Here is a 19,928-nt window from a genome sequence, read left to right as displayed (position 1 = left end):
GAATTTACAAATAGGATCGAAAGATGCTTTAATTTATCCAAGAGATTAAGCATCCTGTTAAGTCCATTTTCTCCTACCTTTGCCAAAACGGTGAAGTATTTTCTGCCTACTGTCCCAGGAAATTCCCAGTCAATATCCAAACCATCAAACCCATAGCCACGCAGGAAGCTAATCACAGACGTTATGAATATTTGGCGAGTTTTTGATGTGGAAGCCATAGCGGTGAATCTAAAGGAGAGGAGAATGTTAATGAAGTCAGAACTGCAGTATTTTAAATTCCGCATTTACCGTCTGAAACTTTAAAATCTTTGAATCTTTTATCATTTCAGAATGTACAAGGAAACCAATTATAATTTACTAAAATATCATTAGGATATGGTGTTTCTTGTTGCTGCTCTCGACAATCAGTTGAATCAATCTTCATTGGGTCAATTAACACAATTTTAGCCTTTGTAAAAATGATGCAATCTTCCCTTTTCGATTTCTGCTGGCAAATTTTGTTTTAATTATATTTTGCACACAGCTGAAGCTAATCGCAGTATGCTCATTGATAGACAATCTACATACGTAGCAAAAACTGCAGAGTAATCATTTCCAAATCTATCTCTTTGACCTGAGATAAGTTGATATTATGAACAACAGGAAAAGAAGCACATTTTTCCCAACACTATAATAAAATATAATAAAATATTGTCATCTTACTTCTGACCTCCAAATTTTGAGCCTCCAATGGACAGGAGTGTCTTAAGGTTTCCATTTCTGTTGTCAGAATAAAAAAATTGTTCTTTCAGAGTAAGAAAAATAATTAAATGCATTTATTAACACAACACCATCTGCTGAAAATCATTATTGTACTATGGCTGATTCTCCAACCTGCGATGCCCGAAGTGTTTCCCGTTGGGATGGAGAATCGGTCGCCGATCCCAGCGCAACGCTCCGACACTCCCTCCCTCCCACACACACACTGGGGTTCCCAGCCACGGCTCATTGCAATGCACTTACCTCTCTTTGATGTGGTCAATGCTTTAGTGAGGTGATGAGGTCGAGATTGGTCGAGGGTGATGGAGGCGAGCTTTGGAAGGTGGGTGGACTGATCGAGGGTAGCGGAGGCCAGCGTACGATCTGGTGAGCAGGGGTTCCGGGAGGCAGCAGGGTGATTCCAAGATGGCAGCGCCCACGGGTCGCATGTGGCGGGTGACGTGGAAGATGGGGGCCCCCACGGGTTACACGTGGCGGGTGACGTGGAAGATGGGGGCAGTCCCCGCGGGCTACACGCAGCGCTGCTGGGTTTAGAAACAGGTCGGGCCTGGCAGACTTTAGAGAAGTGGCCCTTCTTTCCGCACCCGTTGCAGATCGCGCTCCTCGCTGGGCAGCATTGTCTGGGGTGCTTACCCTGGCCACAGAAGTAACATTTCGGGCCTCCGGAGTTGGCGGGTCACTGCGCGGCACAGGCTTGCGGCACCCCTGGATGATGGTGGCGCCCACGAGGGTGCCGATTGGTCGGAGGTGTTGGTGTCCATGTTATGGAAGGCCACTTCCAACGAGTCCGAGAGTTGTACTGTGTCTTGGAGGTCGCTTCTAGTAGGCGCTGGCGGATGTAATTAGATTTTATGCCTGCGACATAGGCGTCCCGGATCAGCAATTCGGTGTGCTTGACAGCCGATACCGTCTTACAACTGCAGTTCCGGCCGAGTACCCGCAAGGCGCGCAAAAATTCAGCTGTCGCCTCACGGCAAGGAGATGCCTAGCGTACACCTCGTTGACTTCCTTAACATACTGCCCCTTCAACAGCGTTATCGCATCCTCGTACGAGGTAGCATCTCTGATTACCCGGGAGTTGAGGACTCGCAGCTTGTGGGTCTCAGCGACGGCGGCGGCGGAGGAATCAATGTAAGATTCGAAGCAGCTTAGCCAGTATTCAAACGTGGCGTTGGCTGCTTGGGGGTCCAGCTCCAGGCGATCAGGCTTGAGCGATGGATCCATCTTAAAATTTTAGCTGATTAAATTGATGTACCATCAATGACGACAGACGAGAGTCGGAAGAGTAAACTGTGGCTTTAATCAGCTAAAAGAGACCTGCTGGCAGCCGGTCCCAGAATGAGGGCAGGGTTAGAGGTTAGCTACCTTTATCCTTGAGCCCGAGGGGCGGAGTCAGCAGGGACAAACCCAGACATGTAACAAATAATAAGAACAGTAAGTACAATATAATACATGGTTCACCACAATCCCTCAGTGCAGAGCATGGTGTGACACTGGGGACTGGAGGTAGGTCCAAGCGGAAATGTCCCACTGACGATCTCTTCATCACAGAATTGTTACAGTACTGAAGGAGGTCATTCGGCCCATCGTGTCTACACCGGCTCTCCAAACGAGTATCATGACTTAGTGCCGTTCCCTTGTCTTTTCCTCCTACCCCTGCACATTATTTATATTCTCCTGAATGCCTCGATTGAACTTCCCTCCACCGCACTTCCAGGCCGTGAATTCTAAGCCAGGACAGTCACTGTGTGAAAACATTATTTTTCACATCACATTTTCTTCTTTTGTAAATCACTTCAAATCTGTGCCCTTGATTCTTTTATGAGTGGGAATAATTTCTCCAAATCAAATCAACTCTGTCCAGCGCCCTCAGGATTTTAAATATGGGGTGTGGATGTCACTGGAAAGGTCAGCACTTATTGGTAATCCCTAATTGCGCTTGAGAAGCTGGCAGGAGAAGGTTTTGTGGGGCAGTGAACAGTGCCTTTGTGCCAAAAATATCCAGATTCAAACCTCACTCAAGGATTTGATGAGCAAGGTAATCACGCAGTCAATCAGGTGTGGCTGGGGTCGACATCCTTGTCCTACCCATGGTGGAGGGCAGAGCATGTAGTTTGGATCTGGCTTTAAGCAGAAACAGGAAGATGAAGCTCGTAGTGAAATTAAATGAAATGAAATGAAAATCGCTTATTGTCACAAGTAGGCTTCCATGAAGTTACTGTGAAAAGCCCCTAGTTGCCACATTCCGGCACCTGTTCGGGGAGGCTGTTACGGGAATTGAACCATGCTGCTGACCTGCCTTGGTCTGCTTTCAAAGCCAGCAATTTAGCCCTGTAGCGGTCTATCTGGTGCAGTAACTGTACAGGGGCTGTTAGGAAGGGAATTTCAAACAGTATCAGAACAATGATATCGTTTCAAAACAAGATGTTCTGTGGCTTAGAGAGAAACTTGCAAATAATAATAATCTTTATTGTCACAAGTAGGCTTACATTAACACTGCAATGACGTTACTGTGAAAAGCCCCTAGTCGCCACATTCCGGCTCCTGTTCGGGTACACAGAGGGAGAATTCAGAATATCCAAATTACCTAACAGAACGTCTTTTGGGACTTGTGGGAGGAAACCGGAGCACCCGGAGGAAACCCACGCAGACACGGGGAGAACGTGCAGACTCTGCACAGACAGTGACCCAGCGGGGAATCGAACCTGGAACCCTGGAGCTCTGAAGCAATAATGCTAACCACTGTGCTACCGTGCTGCCCAAATGATGATGTTCCCAGGCATCTGCTGCCCTTGACCTTCTAAGTGACAGGGGGCACGGGTTTGGAAGACGCAGTCCATGCAGTCTTTGTTGCTTGCTGTAGTGTGTCTTGTATACAGCGCCCACTGCTGCCCACCTGTGCCGGTGTGAGGGAGATAACACAGAAGTTGGTGGATTGGGTGCAGATCAAGCAGACGTCTTTGTACTGGGTTGTGTCAAGTCTTTTCAATGTTGTGCGTTCAAGCTGCACTCTTCCAGGCGAATGGAGAGCATTCCATAACACTTCTGAATAGTGCCTTATGGATGATAGGCAGGATTTGGGAATTCAAGAAGTGAGTCACACATCTCAGAATTCCTAGTCTCTGACTGCTCCAGTAGGCTTCTTATACGGCTGGTCCAATTGAGTCTGTGGTCAATGATATCACATGGCGGTAATGGGGAAAGGGTGGGTGTGGAGATGTGTACAGGATTGTAATGCCATTAAATATCATAAATTTTGCCAGGGTTCCTTGATGCCACAGTCGGCCAAACGTTGCATTTGGGAGGGGGAAACTCACTTACTATTTGGCTGGGGGGGGGTTACTATCGGGCTACAATAATGGGGAGTGGTGTCAATGTTGTGAAAATATTTAACACCCATTGATTGGTGCTTGTTGGGATCTCACTCACTCTGAGTTGTTGAACTGAGTGGAAATTCCAGCTCCCTCACAGCCCAGTGTTTCTGCACACACACTGGTTTCTGTACACGGCACTTTGCATGACACACACATGGCAGCCTGTGCACCAGCGTTCTGAGATTCAGATGTAAATGCAACATTTACTGCATGTCGCAGTTTAATCTCGCTGCACGCTAATTAGAATAATTCAATTTGATTTACCTCAAGAGTTTTTACTATGGTGAATGAATATAAAGTGTTGTTTAGTTTATATGGTGACAGCATGATTGCGTCAGACATTGTCAGACCCACTGGGCATCGACTCATCTCTGCCAATGGGACACAAATCAACAAAACCCAATTTCACCCAGAAATCACCTCCCTGACTGGGTCAGTCATCTTTTATTTACGTATAACTTGGCATAACGATTCAAGGTCAAACAGAATATAAAAAGGACCTCAAATTCTACTTAGCAATATTTATAGAATAATCCTACTTGTTTTTAAGGCTGTTGAATGAGTGGTAGAGAGTCACGTCGTTCACTTCCGTGGTGGTGATTTGATTGTCCTTCATCCCAGCAAAAGCGTAGATCAGATGTGTGCACAAGCAGGGATCCACATTCTCGGGCATGTACTTCCCCTCTCCTGGTCTGTACTGAGCCCAGTTTGAAAAGTAACAAACCAGTCTGTAGGCAGAGCCTGAGGAGAAAGGAAAATCAGGACTGAGCTTCTACTCATTACATATCATTAAAAATGGCTTAAAAAGCACCAAGACTCACCCAGTTCCAGGCACGCCAACAAGACCACCGCTGGAATAAAGAATATAGGATAAATGTTAAAATTCACAGAATAATAAGCTGAAAGGTTGACTGCAAAAGCTGCAAAATGTTCCATTCAAGTTGTTGTGAAATTGATCTTGTTTAAGACAGCAGCTATATCAAACTCTACAGATGGATCAATTTTCAAATACACCTGAAAACATTAAAATGCTACTAAGATTTCCATAAACGTGAAATGTTAAATATTGTAATTGATGTAAATAGTAACACCCCAAACTGGAAACAGCAGAAAGTCTGAGTGAAAGAACAGGTACATTTACAACATAGAAAGAATGAACATGTACAAATACTTGATGCTAAACAAACAGAAATTGAAGTGCCGAACAATCTTCTGACTGTGTCCTTGCAAAGGAAATCTTCTGGGGCCAATCATCCATTACTCATGAGTTGTATGGCGTTCCTTTCACTTAATCATAAATAGTTTTATTGCAACCTAATTTCTTGCAGTTCGACTGATATCGCTCAGTTAATCGAACTCTATTTCATTCACTAAAAATAGAAGCAGGAAAACTTGAACAATGATTTCTCATCATCACACTTGTACTTTGATGTTATTTTGCATCAAAACACAAACATTCAGATACATGGCGGAGGATCGATCCCGCCCAGGTTACTGTCAAGGAGCATTTAGTGGAGGAACAGCAGTTGGAGAGTCAAATAGGTTATTATTGTTTATTATTTATTCATGGGACGTGGGCATTGCAGGTTGGGCCAGCATTTATTGCCCACCCCTGATTACCCTTGAGGGGACAGTTAAAAGTCAGCCACATTGCTGTGCGTCTGGAGTCACGTGTAGGCCAGACCAGGTAGGGATGGCAGATTTCCTTCCCTAAAGGACATTACTGAACCAGATGAGTCTTTGGGGCAATTAAAAATTGTTTCATGGTCATCATTGGACATTAGTGAACCAGATGGGTTTTTATGACAATCAACTCATGGTCCTCATTTGACTTAATTCCAGATATTTATTGAATTCAAATGTCACCATTTGCAGTAGCGGGATTTGAACCTGGGTCCCCAGAGCGTTACTCTGGGTCTCTGGTCCAGTGACAGGACCACTACGTCACCGCCTCCCTGGAATGAATTTGATCAAGATGTGCACTGGACGGCAGGCCATCCAACTGTAATTATCTTCCAGTAACACAGCAAATGATCCATTCCTTTCGAATGAAACCGGAACTTCAGAAGGGAATCTCCTCTTTGTTCTATTCCGCATTTAAATACTGAGCCTTAAAGAAACTTTCTGACATTCTGAAAGTTGAGTGAGAAGTGGCAGAATGACTCCTTCCCTCTCTGCGCCTCAGTTGATCGCACCGAGTGTTTTTAAAGAATCTTCTTGACAATTCAATGACGGTTTAATTGTTTATGTGCTGTGGCTGTAAACGACACACACAGGCAGGTTTTCTTGTATGTTTTATTCAAAAAGGAAGGAGTATTTATTGTAATTTACAGACTTTGGTATATCTTGTACAAAGATGTAAATAAAATAACGGATATGGTCCAAGTCTCACTCGCACAAGGTCCGGGAATTTACAATCCCAGCTGAGTCGGACCCATCGCAGGCTAGACGGGAAAACTGGTGAGGCAGCCTAACGTCCAGGGACTTTTAGCAAGAATCTCCCACCAATACATTCAAGGGTTCACACTCACACCCAAATTACACGCAAATGCACACACACACACACATACACACCTGCATGCACACACGTGCACGGACACATGCATGCCACAATGAATCATCCTCCGCCAGTTCTGCCAACTCCAGCATGATGCCACCACCAAACACATCTTCCCCTCACTCCCTCTGTCAGCGTTCCGCAGGGAACGTTCCCTCCGGGATATCCTGGTCCACTCTTCCATCACCTCATCCTCTTCCCACGACACCCTCCCATGCAATCACAGAGGTGTAACACCTGCCTCTTTACATAAGAACATAAGAACTAGGAGCAGGAGTAGGCCATCTGGCCCCTCGAGCCTGCTCCGGCCATTCAATGAGATCATGGCTGATCTTTTGTGGACTCAGCTCCACTTTCCGGCCCGAACACCATAACCCTTAATCCCTTTATTCTTCAAAAAACGATCTATCTTTATCTTAAAAACATTTAATGAAGGAGCCTCAACTGCTTCACTGGGCAAGGAATTCCATAGATTCACAACTCTTTGGGTGAAGAAGTTCCTCCTAAACTCAGTCCTAAATCTACTTCCCCTTATTTTGAGGCTATGCCCCCTAGTTCTGCTTTCACCGGCCAGTGGAAACAACCTGCCCACATCTATCCTATCTATTCCCTTCATAATTTTATATGTTTCTATAAGATCTCCCCCCCCCGCATCCTTCTAAATTCCAACGAGTACAGTCCCAGTCTACTCAACCTCTCCTCATAATTCAATCCCTTCAGCTCTGGAATTAACCTAGTAAATCTCCTCTGCACACCCTCCAGTGCCAGTACGTCCTTTCTCAGGTAAGGAGACCAAAACTGAACACAATACTCCAGGTGTGGCCTCACGAACACCTTATACAATTGCAGCATAACCTCCCTAGTCTTAAACTCCATCCCTCTAGCAATGAAGGACAAAACACCATTTGTCTTCTTCATCACCTGCTGCACCTGTAAACCAACTTTTTGCGACTCATGCACTAGCACACCCAGGTCGCTCTGCAGAGCAGCATGTTTTAATATTTTATCATTTAAAAAAGAATCCCTTTTGCTGTTATTCCTGCCAAAATGGATAACCTCACATTTGTCAACATTGTATTCCATCTGCCAGACCCTAGCCCATTCACTTAATCGATCCAAATCCCGGTGCAGACTTCCAGTATCCTCTGAACGTTTTGCTTTACCACTCATCTTAGTGTCGTCTGCAAACTTGGACACATTGCCCTTGGTCCCCAAATCCAAATCATCTATGTAAATTGTGAACAATTGTGGTCCCAACACTGATCCCTGAGAGATACCACTAGCTACAGATTGCCAACCAGAGAAACATCCATTAATCCCCACTCTTTGCTTTCTATTAATTAACCAATCCTCTATCCATGCTACTACTTTACCCTTAATGCCATGCATATTTATCTTATGCAGATAAGATAAAGATTTTTCTTCCCTCCTCCTCCCTGCTCACTATCTCAGGCCCAAAACATTTTTTTCAAGTGAAGCAGCGCTCCACGTGCACCTCCTTCATTCGCTGCTCCCAGTGTGGTCAACTCTACATTGGCGAGCCTAAACACAGACTGGGTGACCGGTTTGTAGAACACCTCCGGTCCGTCTGCAAGCAGGATCCAGACCTTCCTGTCGCTGCCATTTCAACTCCCCATCCTGCTCTCATGACCACATGTCCGTCCTTGTCCTGCTGCAATGTTCCAGCAAAGCCCAGCGCAAACTGGAGGAACAGGACACCATCTTCCGATTAGACACGTTACAGCCTTCCGGACTTAACATTGAGTTCAGCAACTTCAGACTGCGAACTCTCTCCTCCACCTTCACCCCATTTTTAATTCTATCCATTTATTTTTATTTTTATTTCTTCCATCGATCTGTTTTTCCCTCACCACTGCCTTCCCCCGCCCCCCCCCCACCCCCCACCCCCACTCCACTTGGGCAATCTGTTCCTAGTTACCCTGTGACCCACTGCTCGTCTTGGTTCTGCCATTCACACACTCTAAACTCTTTTTGTGCCACTATCAGCTCCTTCCTAGCTTTAATCACCCCCCTTTGCATTCCTTTTGCTTCTGTCCATGACATCTTTGTCAATCTCCACCTATCGCTGGCTCCCTATCCAGACCCACTGTTCCATTCCCCCCAACCCCATGACAGTATAAATCTGACCCCCCCCTTTTCCAGTTCTCTCCAGCTTTGACAGAGACATCCAAACTCAGAGCGGATGACACCAAGGTTGGTGGAGTGGCAGACAGTGTTGAGGATTGTCAGCGGATACAGCAGGACATAGAAAGGTTAGAGACTTGGGCAGAGAAATGGCAAATGGAGTTTCATAGATATTTTCATAGAATTTACAGTGCAGAAGGAGGCCATTCGGCCCATCGAGTTTGCACCGGCTCTTGGAAAGAGCAACCTACCCAAGGTCAACACCTCCACCCTATCCCCATAACCCAGTAACCCCACCCAACACTAAGGGCAATTTTGGACACTAAAGGCAATTTATCATGGCCAATCCACCTAACCTGCACATCTTTGGACTGTGGGAGGAAACCGGAGCACCCGGAGGAAACCCACGCACACACGGGGAGGATGTGCAGACTCCGCACAGACAGTGACCCAAGCCGGAATCGAACCTGGGACCCTGGAGCTGTGAAGCAATTGTGCTATCCACAAGGCTACCGTGCTGCCCTTTTTTTTTTCGCTCCCTCCCCAGCCCCGCAGCCCGGCTCCATTCCTCCCTCTCCAGTTTATTCTGGACAAATGTGAGGTAGGTGTCACATAGAGGGGAAATATACTGTAAATGGCAAAACTCTTCGTAATATAGAAAGTCAGAGAGATCTTGGCGCACAGGTCCACAGATCTTTGAAAGTGGCAACATAAGTGGACAAGGTAGTCAAGAAAGCAGACGGAATGCTTGGCTTCATTGGACGGGGCATCGAGTGTAAAAACTGATAAATCATGCTGCAGTTGTATAGAACCTTGGTAAGGCCGCACTTGGAATATTGTGCACCATCCTGGTCGCCAGAAGGATGTGGAGGTTTTGGAGAGGGTGCAGAGGAGGTTTACCAGGATGGTGCCTGGTCTGGATGGTGTTAGCTATGCAGAGAGACTGAATAGACTCGGGCAGTTTTCAACAGAAAGAGTGAGGTTGAGGGGTGACCTGATAGAGGTCTACAAGATTATGAGGGGCATGGATAGAGTGGATGGGCAGGCACTCTTTCCCAGGGTGGAGGGGTCAGTCACCAGGGGGCATCGGTTTAAGGTGCATGGGGCAAAGTTTAGAGGAGATGTGAGAGGCAGGTTATTTACACAGACAGTGGTGAGTGCCTGGAACGCGTTGCCAGGGGAGATTGTGGAAGCATTAGCAGCATTCAAAAGGCATCTTGACAAACACATGGATAGGATGGGTATAGAGGGTATGGCACTAGGAAGTGCTGAGGGTTTTGGCCAAGGATGTTATCATGACAGGTACAGGCTTGGAACGCTGAAAGGCCTGTTCAAGTGCTGTGTTGTTATTTGTTCTTTGCTAGCTCCCTTCTCTCTCCACAGAAGCTGCCTGACCGTCTGAGATTGTCCAGTATTTTCTGTTTTTGTTTCAGATTTCAGTATCCGCAGTAATTTGCTTTTATCTACCTAAGGCGCTCCTGATGCAAAGCTATGAGCATGTATCTCCCTCTAACTCCTACTGCCACTTTTGCATTCAGTGTCCTCTTGACTGGAGAGGCACTGTCACGCAGTGGTTGCCACTGCTGCCTCTCAGCAGCAGGGACCCAGGTTCAGACCTTGGGTCACTATCTGTGTGGAGTTTGCACGTTCTGCCTGGGTCTGCCTCAATGTGCTCTCGTTTATTCCCACAGTCCAATGGGTTAAACCATTCTGCGCTGTAAGGATTCCATGGATTCTCTCGGGATAGTCATGCCTTTTGCCAGCAAGGAGGCTTGCGTGGCCACTGCACCCCTAAATTGGAAGCTGGGCTAACTGACTCATGTGAGGGGCATGGCACCACTTTCCCTTTGGAACTGAGACCTGTTGATTTTCAGTGATTCGGTCAAATTCTACGACACACAGCTTCATATTTATAGGGATTTGCTGCCACATTTACAGCCAGTCTTTTCCAGTGTTTTCCATCAGGGCCCCTTTCCTGCACCAATCCGGTTACCCACTGTTTCTAGCTTTTAGCAGACACTCACTTCTAAATGTCCAGCTCCCGAACTCTTCAATGGATAAAGTTTTGAAAGTGCCCCAAATGACTTCATTACTTTTCCGTGAAGGTGGAGGTGGTGCAGAGTGGAATTGTCCCTGGACCAGTATTCCAGTGACCCAGGGGACCTGGGTTCCAATCCCACCATGAGAGGGTGAAAATGTGGGATTAAAAGCGTAATGATGACCATTATCAACACCCAGCTGGTTCATGTATGCCCCTTTAGGGAAGGGAATCTGCCACCCTGACCTGTTCTGGCCTCCATGTGATTCCAGATCAACAGCAATGTGATTGACTCTTAACTGCTCCTCTGCAATGGCCCAGCACGCCGCTCAGTTCAAGGGCAATTAGGGATGGGCAATAAATGCTGCTCCAGCCAGCGGTGCCCACACACACACACACTCACTCACACACTCATACACCCACACAAATACACACACACACAAATACACACACACAAACACACACACACAGACATACACACATAAACGAAGGGTGGGATTCCCTAGCCTCCCCACCAGCGTGTTTCTCGGGGTTGCGCTGTTTGCTGGCAGTGGATGGCTCTCTTCCTGCTGCTTGTCAATGGGATTTCCCATCCCCTCTCCATCAGGAAGCCCACGGGTTGGGGTTTGCTACCAGTGGGAAAAGAGAATCCCAACTGCAAGAGAATTCGGTCAGATTTTCTTGTAAGTTATGAAAGAAAAGCAAATTGTATTTCTCCAGCTCTCACTTGCACAGGCAGTCAAAGGTTCTGATGCATGCACACACACACGCATACACACAGACACGCATACACACAGACACGCATACACACAGACACGCATACACACAGACATGCATACACACAGACACGCATACACACAGACACAAACACACATGGAGACACACACTCACATGTGGATGACAAGAGGGAGGTAAGTTAAATTCCTTAAGTGTCCTAAAATGTCAATTGTACAAAGATCCTGTAGATTAAGGGTCTGGATGGTTTCAGACTGAACTCAATGCTCTTTCCTGATTCTGCATCAAAACAACTCAAAGATGTTTATGGATGATTTACATCTTTTCTTCAGCTGTCAGCAACTGTTGTGTTGATATTTAAGATGCCGTCTGCAGTTCGTGCCTGGTCAAAAAACCAGGCAGCGGACAATTTGCAGGACAGTTCGAGCCAGAGAAGGTGTGAAATCACTCTGGTAATCTGGAACAAAGCAGTTTCTTAACACTCAAGAAGGGTTAACTTGCTCATCACATGGCCTGTGTTTACAAACTAGCCAGTTATCCAAATACGGGCATACTGAGCTCATGTCAATCCCACTGTTTCATCGTTATTAGATGATATGGTTGGTGCAGTTTCTTTCTCAGTTGAGGTCCATTGCCCAAAGTAATTGATTTAATGCCTTGGTCCACACTCAGCTGAATACACAGGCAACACCTCGTTTGTGTTGTGAATGGTTCTGGAGATGGGTCATTTGTCTACATTAATCGCCTCTTGTGGGATACTTTTAGAAAAACCATCTCCTTACTGATGAATTTTTAATTTTTGAGCTACAGCTATGTGAATGTGCAGCCATTTTAGGTGCTGCTGTTAATTCACATTTCAAATGCTGTTATTGAGACGTTTTAAACTTATATCCTGGGTTCAGCCCCTCATTAAATAAAGTTTTTTTCTACATAAACCATGGTTTCAAGTTCATGGACAATATGAGAGGTATTGAAATGGTAAAACAGGCTTACCTGTTGCAAGCAGAAGCTTTGCCATCTTGCAGCTGGTGTGTTGCGAACATCAACTCTCCCTTTTATACACTGAGTTTATCATTAGTGGTGAATAATTCCAGACATCCTCAACATAATCACTGGAAAGGGATCAGTCACAATGGAAAAATAACATTTCTTATCTTATAGTCATAACATTACTTTCACCTTCTCGTGAGTAACAACTTTTCTCCTCTACAATGTCATGGAGATTGTCGACCTTCATTGTAACCCCAAACATGTTGTTGTCTAGAAACAGGCCAGGAATTTGGTGGGGAGAATCGAGGGGCCATTTTCTTTTAATGTGGGATCAGGAAGAGCGGGAAAGCTGAATGCTTCAGGTCCAGGTAGGTGCGGAGCTTCCTGATGGTCAGTGTCATGTTGGGCTGGAGCTTCCTGTTGGTCAATGTCATGTTGGGCTGGAGCTTCCTATTGGTCAGTGTCATGTTGGACTGGAGTCCAGTTGGTCAGTGTCATGTTGGGCTGGAGCTTCCTGTTGGTCAGTGTCAGGTTGGGCTGGAGTCCAGTTGGTCAGTGTCATGTTGGACTGGAGTCCAGTTGGTCAGTGTCATGTTGGGCTGGAGCTTCCTGTTGGTCAATGTCATGTTGGGCTGGAGCTTCCTATTGGTCAGTGTCATGTTGGGCTGGAGCCTCCTGTTGGTCAGTGTCAGGTTGGGCTGGAGTCCAGTTGGTCAGTGTCATGTTGGGCTGGAGTTTCCTGTTGGTCAGCGTCATGGTGGGCTGGAGATTCCTGTTGGTCAGTGTCATGTTGGGCTGGAGCTTCCTGTTGGTCAGTGTCAGGTTGGGCTGGAGTCCAGTTGGTCAGTGTCATGTTGGACTGGAGTTTCCTGTTGGTCAGTGTCATGTTGGACTGGAGTCCAGTTGGTCAGTGTCATGTTGGGCTGGAGCTTCCTGTTGGTCAGTGTCACGTTGGGCTGGAGTTTCCTGTTGGTCAGTGTCATGTTGGACTGGAGTCCAGTTGGTCAGTGTCATGTTGGGCTGGAGCTTCCTGTTGGTCAGTGTCAGGTTGGGCTGGAGTCCAGTTGGTCAGTGTCATGTTGGACTGGAGTCCAGTTGGTCAGTGTCATGTTGGGCTGGAGCTTCCTATTGGTCAGTGTCATGTTGGGCTGGAGCTTCCTGTTGGTCAGTGTCATGTTGGGCTGGAGCCTCCTGTTGGTCAGTGTCAGGTTGGGCTGGAGTCCAGTTGGTCAGTGTCATGTTGGGCTGGAGTTTCCTGTTGGTCAGCGTCATGTTGGGCTGGAGATTCCTGTTGGTCAGTGTCATGTTGAGCTGGAGCTTCCTGTTGGTCAGTGTCAGGTTGGGCTGGAGTCCAGTTGGTCAGTGTCATGTTGGACTGGAGTTTCCTGTTGGTCAGTGTCATGTTGGACTGGAGTCCAGTTGGTCAGTGTCATGTTGGGCTGGAGCTTCCTGTTGGTCAGTGTCATGTTGGGCTGGAGTTTCCTGTTGGTCAGTGTCATGTTGGACTGGAGTCCAGTTGGTCAGTGTCATGTTGGGCTGGAGTCCAGTTGGTCAGTGTCATGTTGGGCTGGAGCTTCCTGTTGGTCAGTGTCATGTTGGGCTGGAGCTTCCTGTTGGTCAGTGTCATGTTGGGCTGGAGCTTCCTGTTGGTCAGTGTCATGTTGAGCTGGAGTCCAGTTGGTCAGTGTCATGTTGGGCTGGAGTCCAGTTGGTCAGTGTCATGTTGGGCTGGAATCCAGTTGGTCAGTGTCATGTCGGGCTGGAGTCCAGTTGGTCAGTGTCATGTTGGGCTGGAGTCCAGTTGGTCAGTGTCATGTTGGGCTGGAGTCCAGTTGGTCAGTGTCATGTTGGGCTGGAGTCCAGTTGGTCAGTGTCATGTTGGGCTGGAGCTTCCTGTTGGTCAGTGTCATGTTGGGCTGGAGTCCAGTTGGTCAGTGTCATGTCGGGCTGGAATCCAGTTGGTCAGTGTCATGTTGGGCTGGAGTCCAGTTGGTCAGTGTCATGTTGGGCTGGAGCTTCCTGTTGGTCAGTGTCAGGTTGGGCTGTGTGAGGACAGTGCAGGGTGAGTAAACTGCTGACAAATTCAAAAATCTATAACTATCCTGCAAGACAAGTCAGACCCTACTTTAGATAAATTATTTCCACTTTTCAATGTTCTCGACATGCGTTTCAATGCAATCATTTTCACAATAGGATGTACGTTTACCATGTATTTGGAGCCATATTAGTTGGGTCTGGTTGAATGGCTAATGTGTGGATCAGGTTAAAGCAAACAGCACGGGGTATAATCGCCTCTTCGCTTGATATGCGCTCAGGCCAATCTTCTCACCCTACCCACAGTTACAGAATCGCAGCACTTTGACTTGGTGAGCCAAGGATCTGCCTGAAGGCAGGGAACTGACGCAGAAGGAATCATAGAATCAATCATAGAATCCCTCCAGTGCAGAAGGAGGCCATTCAGCCCATCAGGTCTGCACTGATCCTCTGACAGAGCCCCCCAAGGAGGCCTCAACAGAATTTTGTACAAGGTTCTGCGAGCAGCTCATTATTGGACAATGTTAATGACTCGCTGTCCAGGGGTCACTACCCCCCACCCTCACTTAGACCTCAATGTCTTTGCACCTCGAGGGGGACAGGGGCCCAGTAGAATGTGGGTCACACCGGCCCATTTCACTTCTTAACACAAATATTAACACTACTGGCTGAGGTCCTGGCGGCCCGGTTGGAGTCCTGTCTCCCAGTTATAGTGTCTGAGGATTGACGGGCTTTGAGAAGGGCCGTCAGTTGTCGGCCATTGTTCGACGCCTCTTCAACATTGTCCTCTCCCCCTCCACTGCTCCGGAACCTGAAGTCACAGTATCTTTGGATGCAGGAAAAGCATTCGACAGGGTGGAATGGAACTATCTACTCGGGATTCTGGGGAGATTTGGATTCAGCCCTAGATTTACCTCCTAGATTTGTCTGTTGTACAATGACCCAAAGGCCAATATTTGTGTGAATACGGTATCTTCAGAATGCTTTCCCTTCGGCAGGGGTATCGGAAATTAGAGGGCAAGAGGCGAAACGGCAATGAACTAAGTTGAGCCTCTCTAGCAAGTAGATTCACCGGGAAACACTTACAAATCATTTTTTATTATGGCTACCAAATTGAATTTGTCTTTTTTCTGGGTGGGCAAAAGTTAACGAATCCGCAGCGCTCTGCTCCAGAGAGACGGGGGATCGGGAGGTTTGGCCCCCCACCAAATCTTTTGTTTTATTTTTGGGCTGCCATCAGTCAGAAAATCCTGCGATGGCCTCACGACCTTGATCCAAGTTCTCGCCTTTGCCGGGAGGTGAATATTGCCTACTTGGAGGACTCTCAGGCTGCCTCAAGAATCAGCCTGGTTGGGTGATTTGATGTCATTCCAACACTTGGAGAAAATTAAATATGTCATCAGGGGATCGATGAGCAAATTCTACCTGAGGTGACAGACATTTATTTTTTAAGGAACTGGACACGGTCGACTGTTAAGAGAGTTTGTTTATAGTGGGGTTAGTTTGTTTGCTATAGTTATGAAGATAAATCTGTATATACAACTATTTGGCTTTTTATCTATCTATTTTGTTTCTTTATCTGTTGATAATGTGGTTAATGTTTGTTTCGTAAATTCAATAAATATATTTGCAAGAAAAGGAAATTTATTCATCCAGGTGAATTCCTTTCAACTGATATTGTGAACTTCAATCATTAAAAAAACACCCAGTAAACTGTTGTCTTAATGAATCAATGATTTTAATTTGCTGTTTAAACTACAATGTATATCTTCAGTTGAGACAAATTCAATGTGAGACATTAATGGTCTTCACCCACAAAGTAGAGTCACTTCAGTAATTAAACTGAAACCAGTTACAGTTTCACTGGTGCTCGACCAAGATTGATGGCGGCTGGAAAAAGAAAGAGTATTTTAGTGTTCTCTTATTCAACATTAATGTTTCAATATCACATTGAAAACAAGTTCTATATTATTCCTCGCCTTTCTCCTTCCCCAGTAACACATCTCCATCCAACAGAACTGACCACACACACACACGCACACACACACACACAATTCCCCAATTCCACAACCAGTTTCTGGGACATATATGGAAAAGCAGCTTGGGCTGAAATAAAACTCAACAACCTTGTTTAGTGAAAATGTCACTGCCGGTGTCTAACATACCTCTTCATTCACCTGAGGAAGGTTCAAGATGGCGGCTAATCAAGGGTAATTAGGGCTGGGCAATAAGAGGTGTTCATGAGAACAACACCACATCCCATAAACCAATAAGAATCACACCAAAGCAAGGGCACACCATCCATTTCAACCCCATTGACTCTGGGAAAGTGAACCTACATTTATTTGACACGCACATTGCTGGAATTGTACACCCAGCAAACTGTGTTTTGTTAAATTTTACCCATATACTTTTATCTCTTGGATTATAAATGTAGTGGGCAAGTTAAGGGTTAAAAGCCTGCAGTGATTCTGGGCACGATATTATGGCCGCGTCACGCCAGACGTAAATCCGTGCGAACCGATTAGATTGCGGAGATTCCAAAATCAGGAACTAGTCTTTCTGATCTAACCGGCCCGCTCCTGTCAGTGATACCCCACAGCGTGGCGAGAAACCAATGATCATCAATTATGGCAAATCTCCATCCCATTAACAGGAAGGATCTCCGATCTAACGGCCTCCTGTGATTTAACCGGCTCCCTCTGCGAGTGGTCCTGAGGGCGCCGTTTAGTACACCTCTTGAAAAACGCGAAGCCAGCGAACCGGCTGCTGTGGGGACTGGAGGAGGTGAGTAGTCATCTTGAGAAATGGGCCCGGGGGCTGCTGCCCAGTGCTCCGGTGGGGAGGGAAGCGGGCCTGGGGGGGGGGGGGGGGGGGGGGGGGGGGGGGTCAGCCTCCATCAGCCTCCATCAGCAGGGATCGCCGCTGGGCTGGGGACGCAAGTGATCCAGCGCCTGTGTGTCACCCCCCCCCCCCCGCCCTCCCCGGATCATCTATACCCATAACGGGGGCAGCCCTGGCTGCTGCTTGCCTGTCTGTCCCACCGAATAACCCCAGGACAGAGCCCCGTCTGTGGTAATATGGTGAAGGTCACTTTAACTCCCACTGACTGCGGCAGCCTCTGGCAGCACAGCTGAAGGCTATTGGTAAAAGGGAATTGGTAATTCTAGTAATGTGAACACCTCACATCTCCCAAGTGGATCCCTGTGGGTAGACGTGCCATGTCACAGGTGAGTGTTACTGCCTAGCATCCCAATCAAAGTTGGGCGTATTGCCAGCTACATCTCTGGTGGGTGTGTGTGTGGACCAGGGAGGGAACCAGTGCCAGTCCAGGTAATGTTATCAGCAAGTGTCTGGAGTACAGGGTCTGGGGCCCTGTGCCCAGGGCACCTGTCTGCGGCCAGGAGTTCGTGTGATGGGCATATTGGATGGCACCATGAGGGATGGCAGGGGGTGTGAGGGTGGGGAAACTTGGGGGAGAAGTAGGTCCCGGGTGGAAGCCATAACTGATTGTCAGTCTCTCACTCTCTCCAACTCCTTACAGATATCACAGTATTGGGTGATGATGTGGACCCTGCAGAAGCTGCCCTCGCTGTTTGTGTTGGCAGGCCAGGTGGCCAGGTGGCGAGTAGGCAGCGACAGCAGCGTCGACAGAGGCTCGGGGCGAAGGCCCGTGTGCAGCGTCCCGCCCCACACCCTGAGGACCCAGCCGCCCACCAGGACAGGGAGGGACCCCGAGCGGGAGGACGGTGATGGCCCAAGCTGTACAGGTATCGCTGGTCGTTCAAACACATGTCACACAGCACGTGCTGTGTGCGCCTCAACAAGGTGATGGTGCAGCGTCTGTGCCATGTCCTTGTGGACCTGGCTCCACGTGGAGGAGGAGGCTACCCGTTCCCGCTGGCCATAAAGTCACCGCAGCCCTGAACCTCAACGCCTCAGGGTCATTCCAGGGCTTGAGCGGGGACATGTGCGGCATCTCACCGGCAGAGATCCTGCAGGAGAAAGCCATGTGGTCAGTGGAAGGGAAGGATCACAACTCACGTGTGACCGGTCAACTGATGGGGGCCGGTGGATACTCACCTACGGCGGGACAGCCGTTTCCAGCCTGAAGTAGGTGGGGCATCATTAAGTACCCTAATTAACGTTAGACACCGGTGACGGCCTCACCGGGTCAGCCGGCGGGAAACACCCAGCTGTTCCCGCTCGCTACCACATTGAGAAACGTTTCCGTTCGATCGCGGCCACTGATTTTTTTTATCTTGAGGAGATGGTGTCAGTGCTGGGGTGAAGCTCAGAAGGAGAGGGACACATTTTGAGAAGATGTGGAGACAGGCATTTTGGAGAAAGCTGTTAGAGAGACAGATTGCGGGATTCTCCATCGGCGGGATCCTCCACTTCACCGGCAGCGCATCGGCGCCCGCAGGTTTCCCGATGACCTGGGGGTGATCATATTGGAAAATCCCATTGGCCGGCTGAGGGAACAGAGAATCCCGCTGCCGGTGGGAGCGCGCCTCGCCGAAAAACGAGGCTGGCGGGACGGAGAACCCCACGCAGGGTTTTTGGGAGAAAAAGTTTTTGGAAGTTAAGCCTGATCTCTGACCTGACAAACCCTTGTTTTTCGTGTGTGACCAGAGAGGCAGTTTTCTTTCACAGTGAGATAGCTTCAAAAGTGATAATATTTCAAACAGAGAACACCTTTCCTGGAACAAGAAAAAGACTGCACAAACTCACGTTGAAGGAGCTATTTGAATACATTCAACTAAAGTCTAAAGGGGTTCTCAAGAGCCAGGACTTGCTTTGTAATGAAAGTATGACTTTAGACCTTGCTTGTTTAAGCAGGATTGAAAGCAGTATGTGTGGGTGCGATCTACCGGCCACACCCCACCAGAATCAGGACATGATACAGCTGGTAGATCCCGGAGAAGCCTCATCGGGGACTTGTTCAGCTCGCCGCGCCTCGCAGGATCTAACGGGATCTCACAAGATGCCTCAACCTGGATCACGCCACAATGGATGGGATTTGTATTTGGCAAATATGTATATTAAAAGGAGCATCTAGTCTCACTTTAAGATGCACTCACCTGATCTACTCAAGGTGTTGGGATTGAATCCCTTTGCCTCAGAGACCCGACGAACGCTGGTTAGCACTGCTATCCACTAACAGGGCCAGGTGCACCAGCACTTGGGGGGAGTCTCCCAGTGGATCGGGGGGACCTGGGTGTTTGGGCTCAGAGCACCCTGGCAGTGCCATCTGGGCATCACCTTGGCAGTGCCAGCGTAGCACCCTGGTAGT

At 47.7% G+C, this 19,928-nt stretch overlaps 2 protein-coding genes across 2 annotated transcripts in view; one reads left to right on the top strand and one right to left on the bottom strand.

Moving 5' to 3' along the window:
* The window catches only part of LOC140394535 (acidic mammalian chitinase-like), a 41,216-nt gene extending 28,590 nt beyond the window's left edge, over window positions 1–12,626 (bottom strand). Inside the window, exons 1-5 of the mRNA XM_072481900.1 lie at window positions 12,602–12,626; window positions 4,955–4,984; window positions 4,673–4,874; window positions 703–759; window positions 78–228 (exon numbers count right to left, since the gene is read on the bottom strand). Of these exons, the coding sequence (XP_072338001.1) occupies window positions 78–228; window positions 703–759; window positions 4,673–4,874; window positions 4,955–4,984; window positions 12,602–12,626 (465 nt within the window). The remainder of the gene's footprint in view (window positions 1–77; window positions 229–702; window positions 760–4,672; window positions 4,875–4,954; window positions 4,985–12,601) is intronic.
* The window catches only part of LOC140393643 (uncharacterized), a 411,041-nt gene that overhangs the window by 98,412 nt on the left and 292,701 nt on the right, over window positions 1–19,928 (top strand). The window lies entirely within an intron of this gene.

The sequence above is a fragment of the Scyliorhinus torazame genome, chromosome 17 (assembly GCF_047496885.1).
Source record: "Scyliorhinus torazame isolate Kashiwa2021f chromosome 17, sScyTor2.1, whole genome shotgun sequence".
Lineage (NCBI taxonomy): Eukaryota > Metazoa > Chordata > Chondrichthyes > Carcharhiniformes > Scyliorhinidae > Scyliorhinus > Scyliorhinus torazame.
This window is presented reverse-complemented; position numbering and strand designations above follow the sequence as displayed.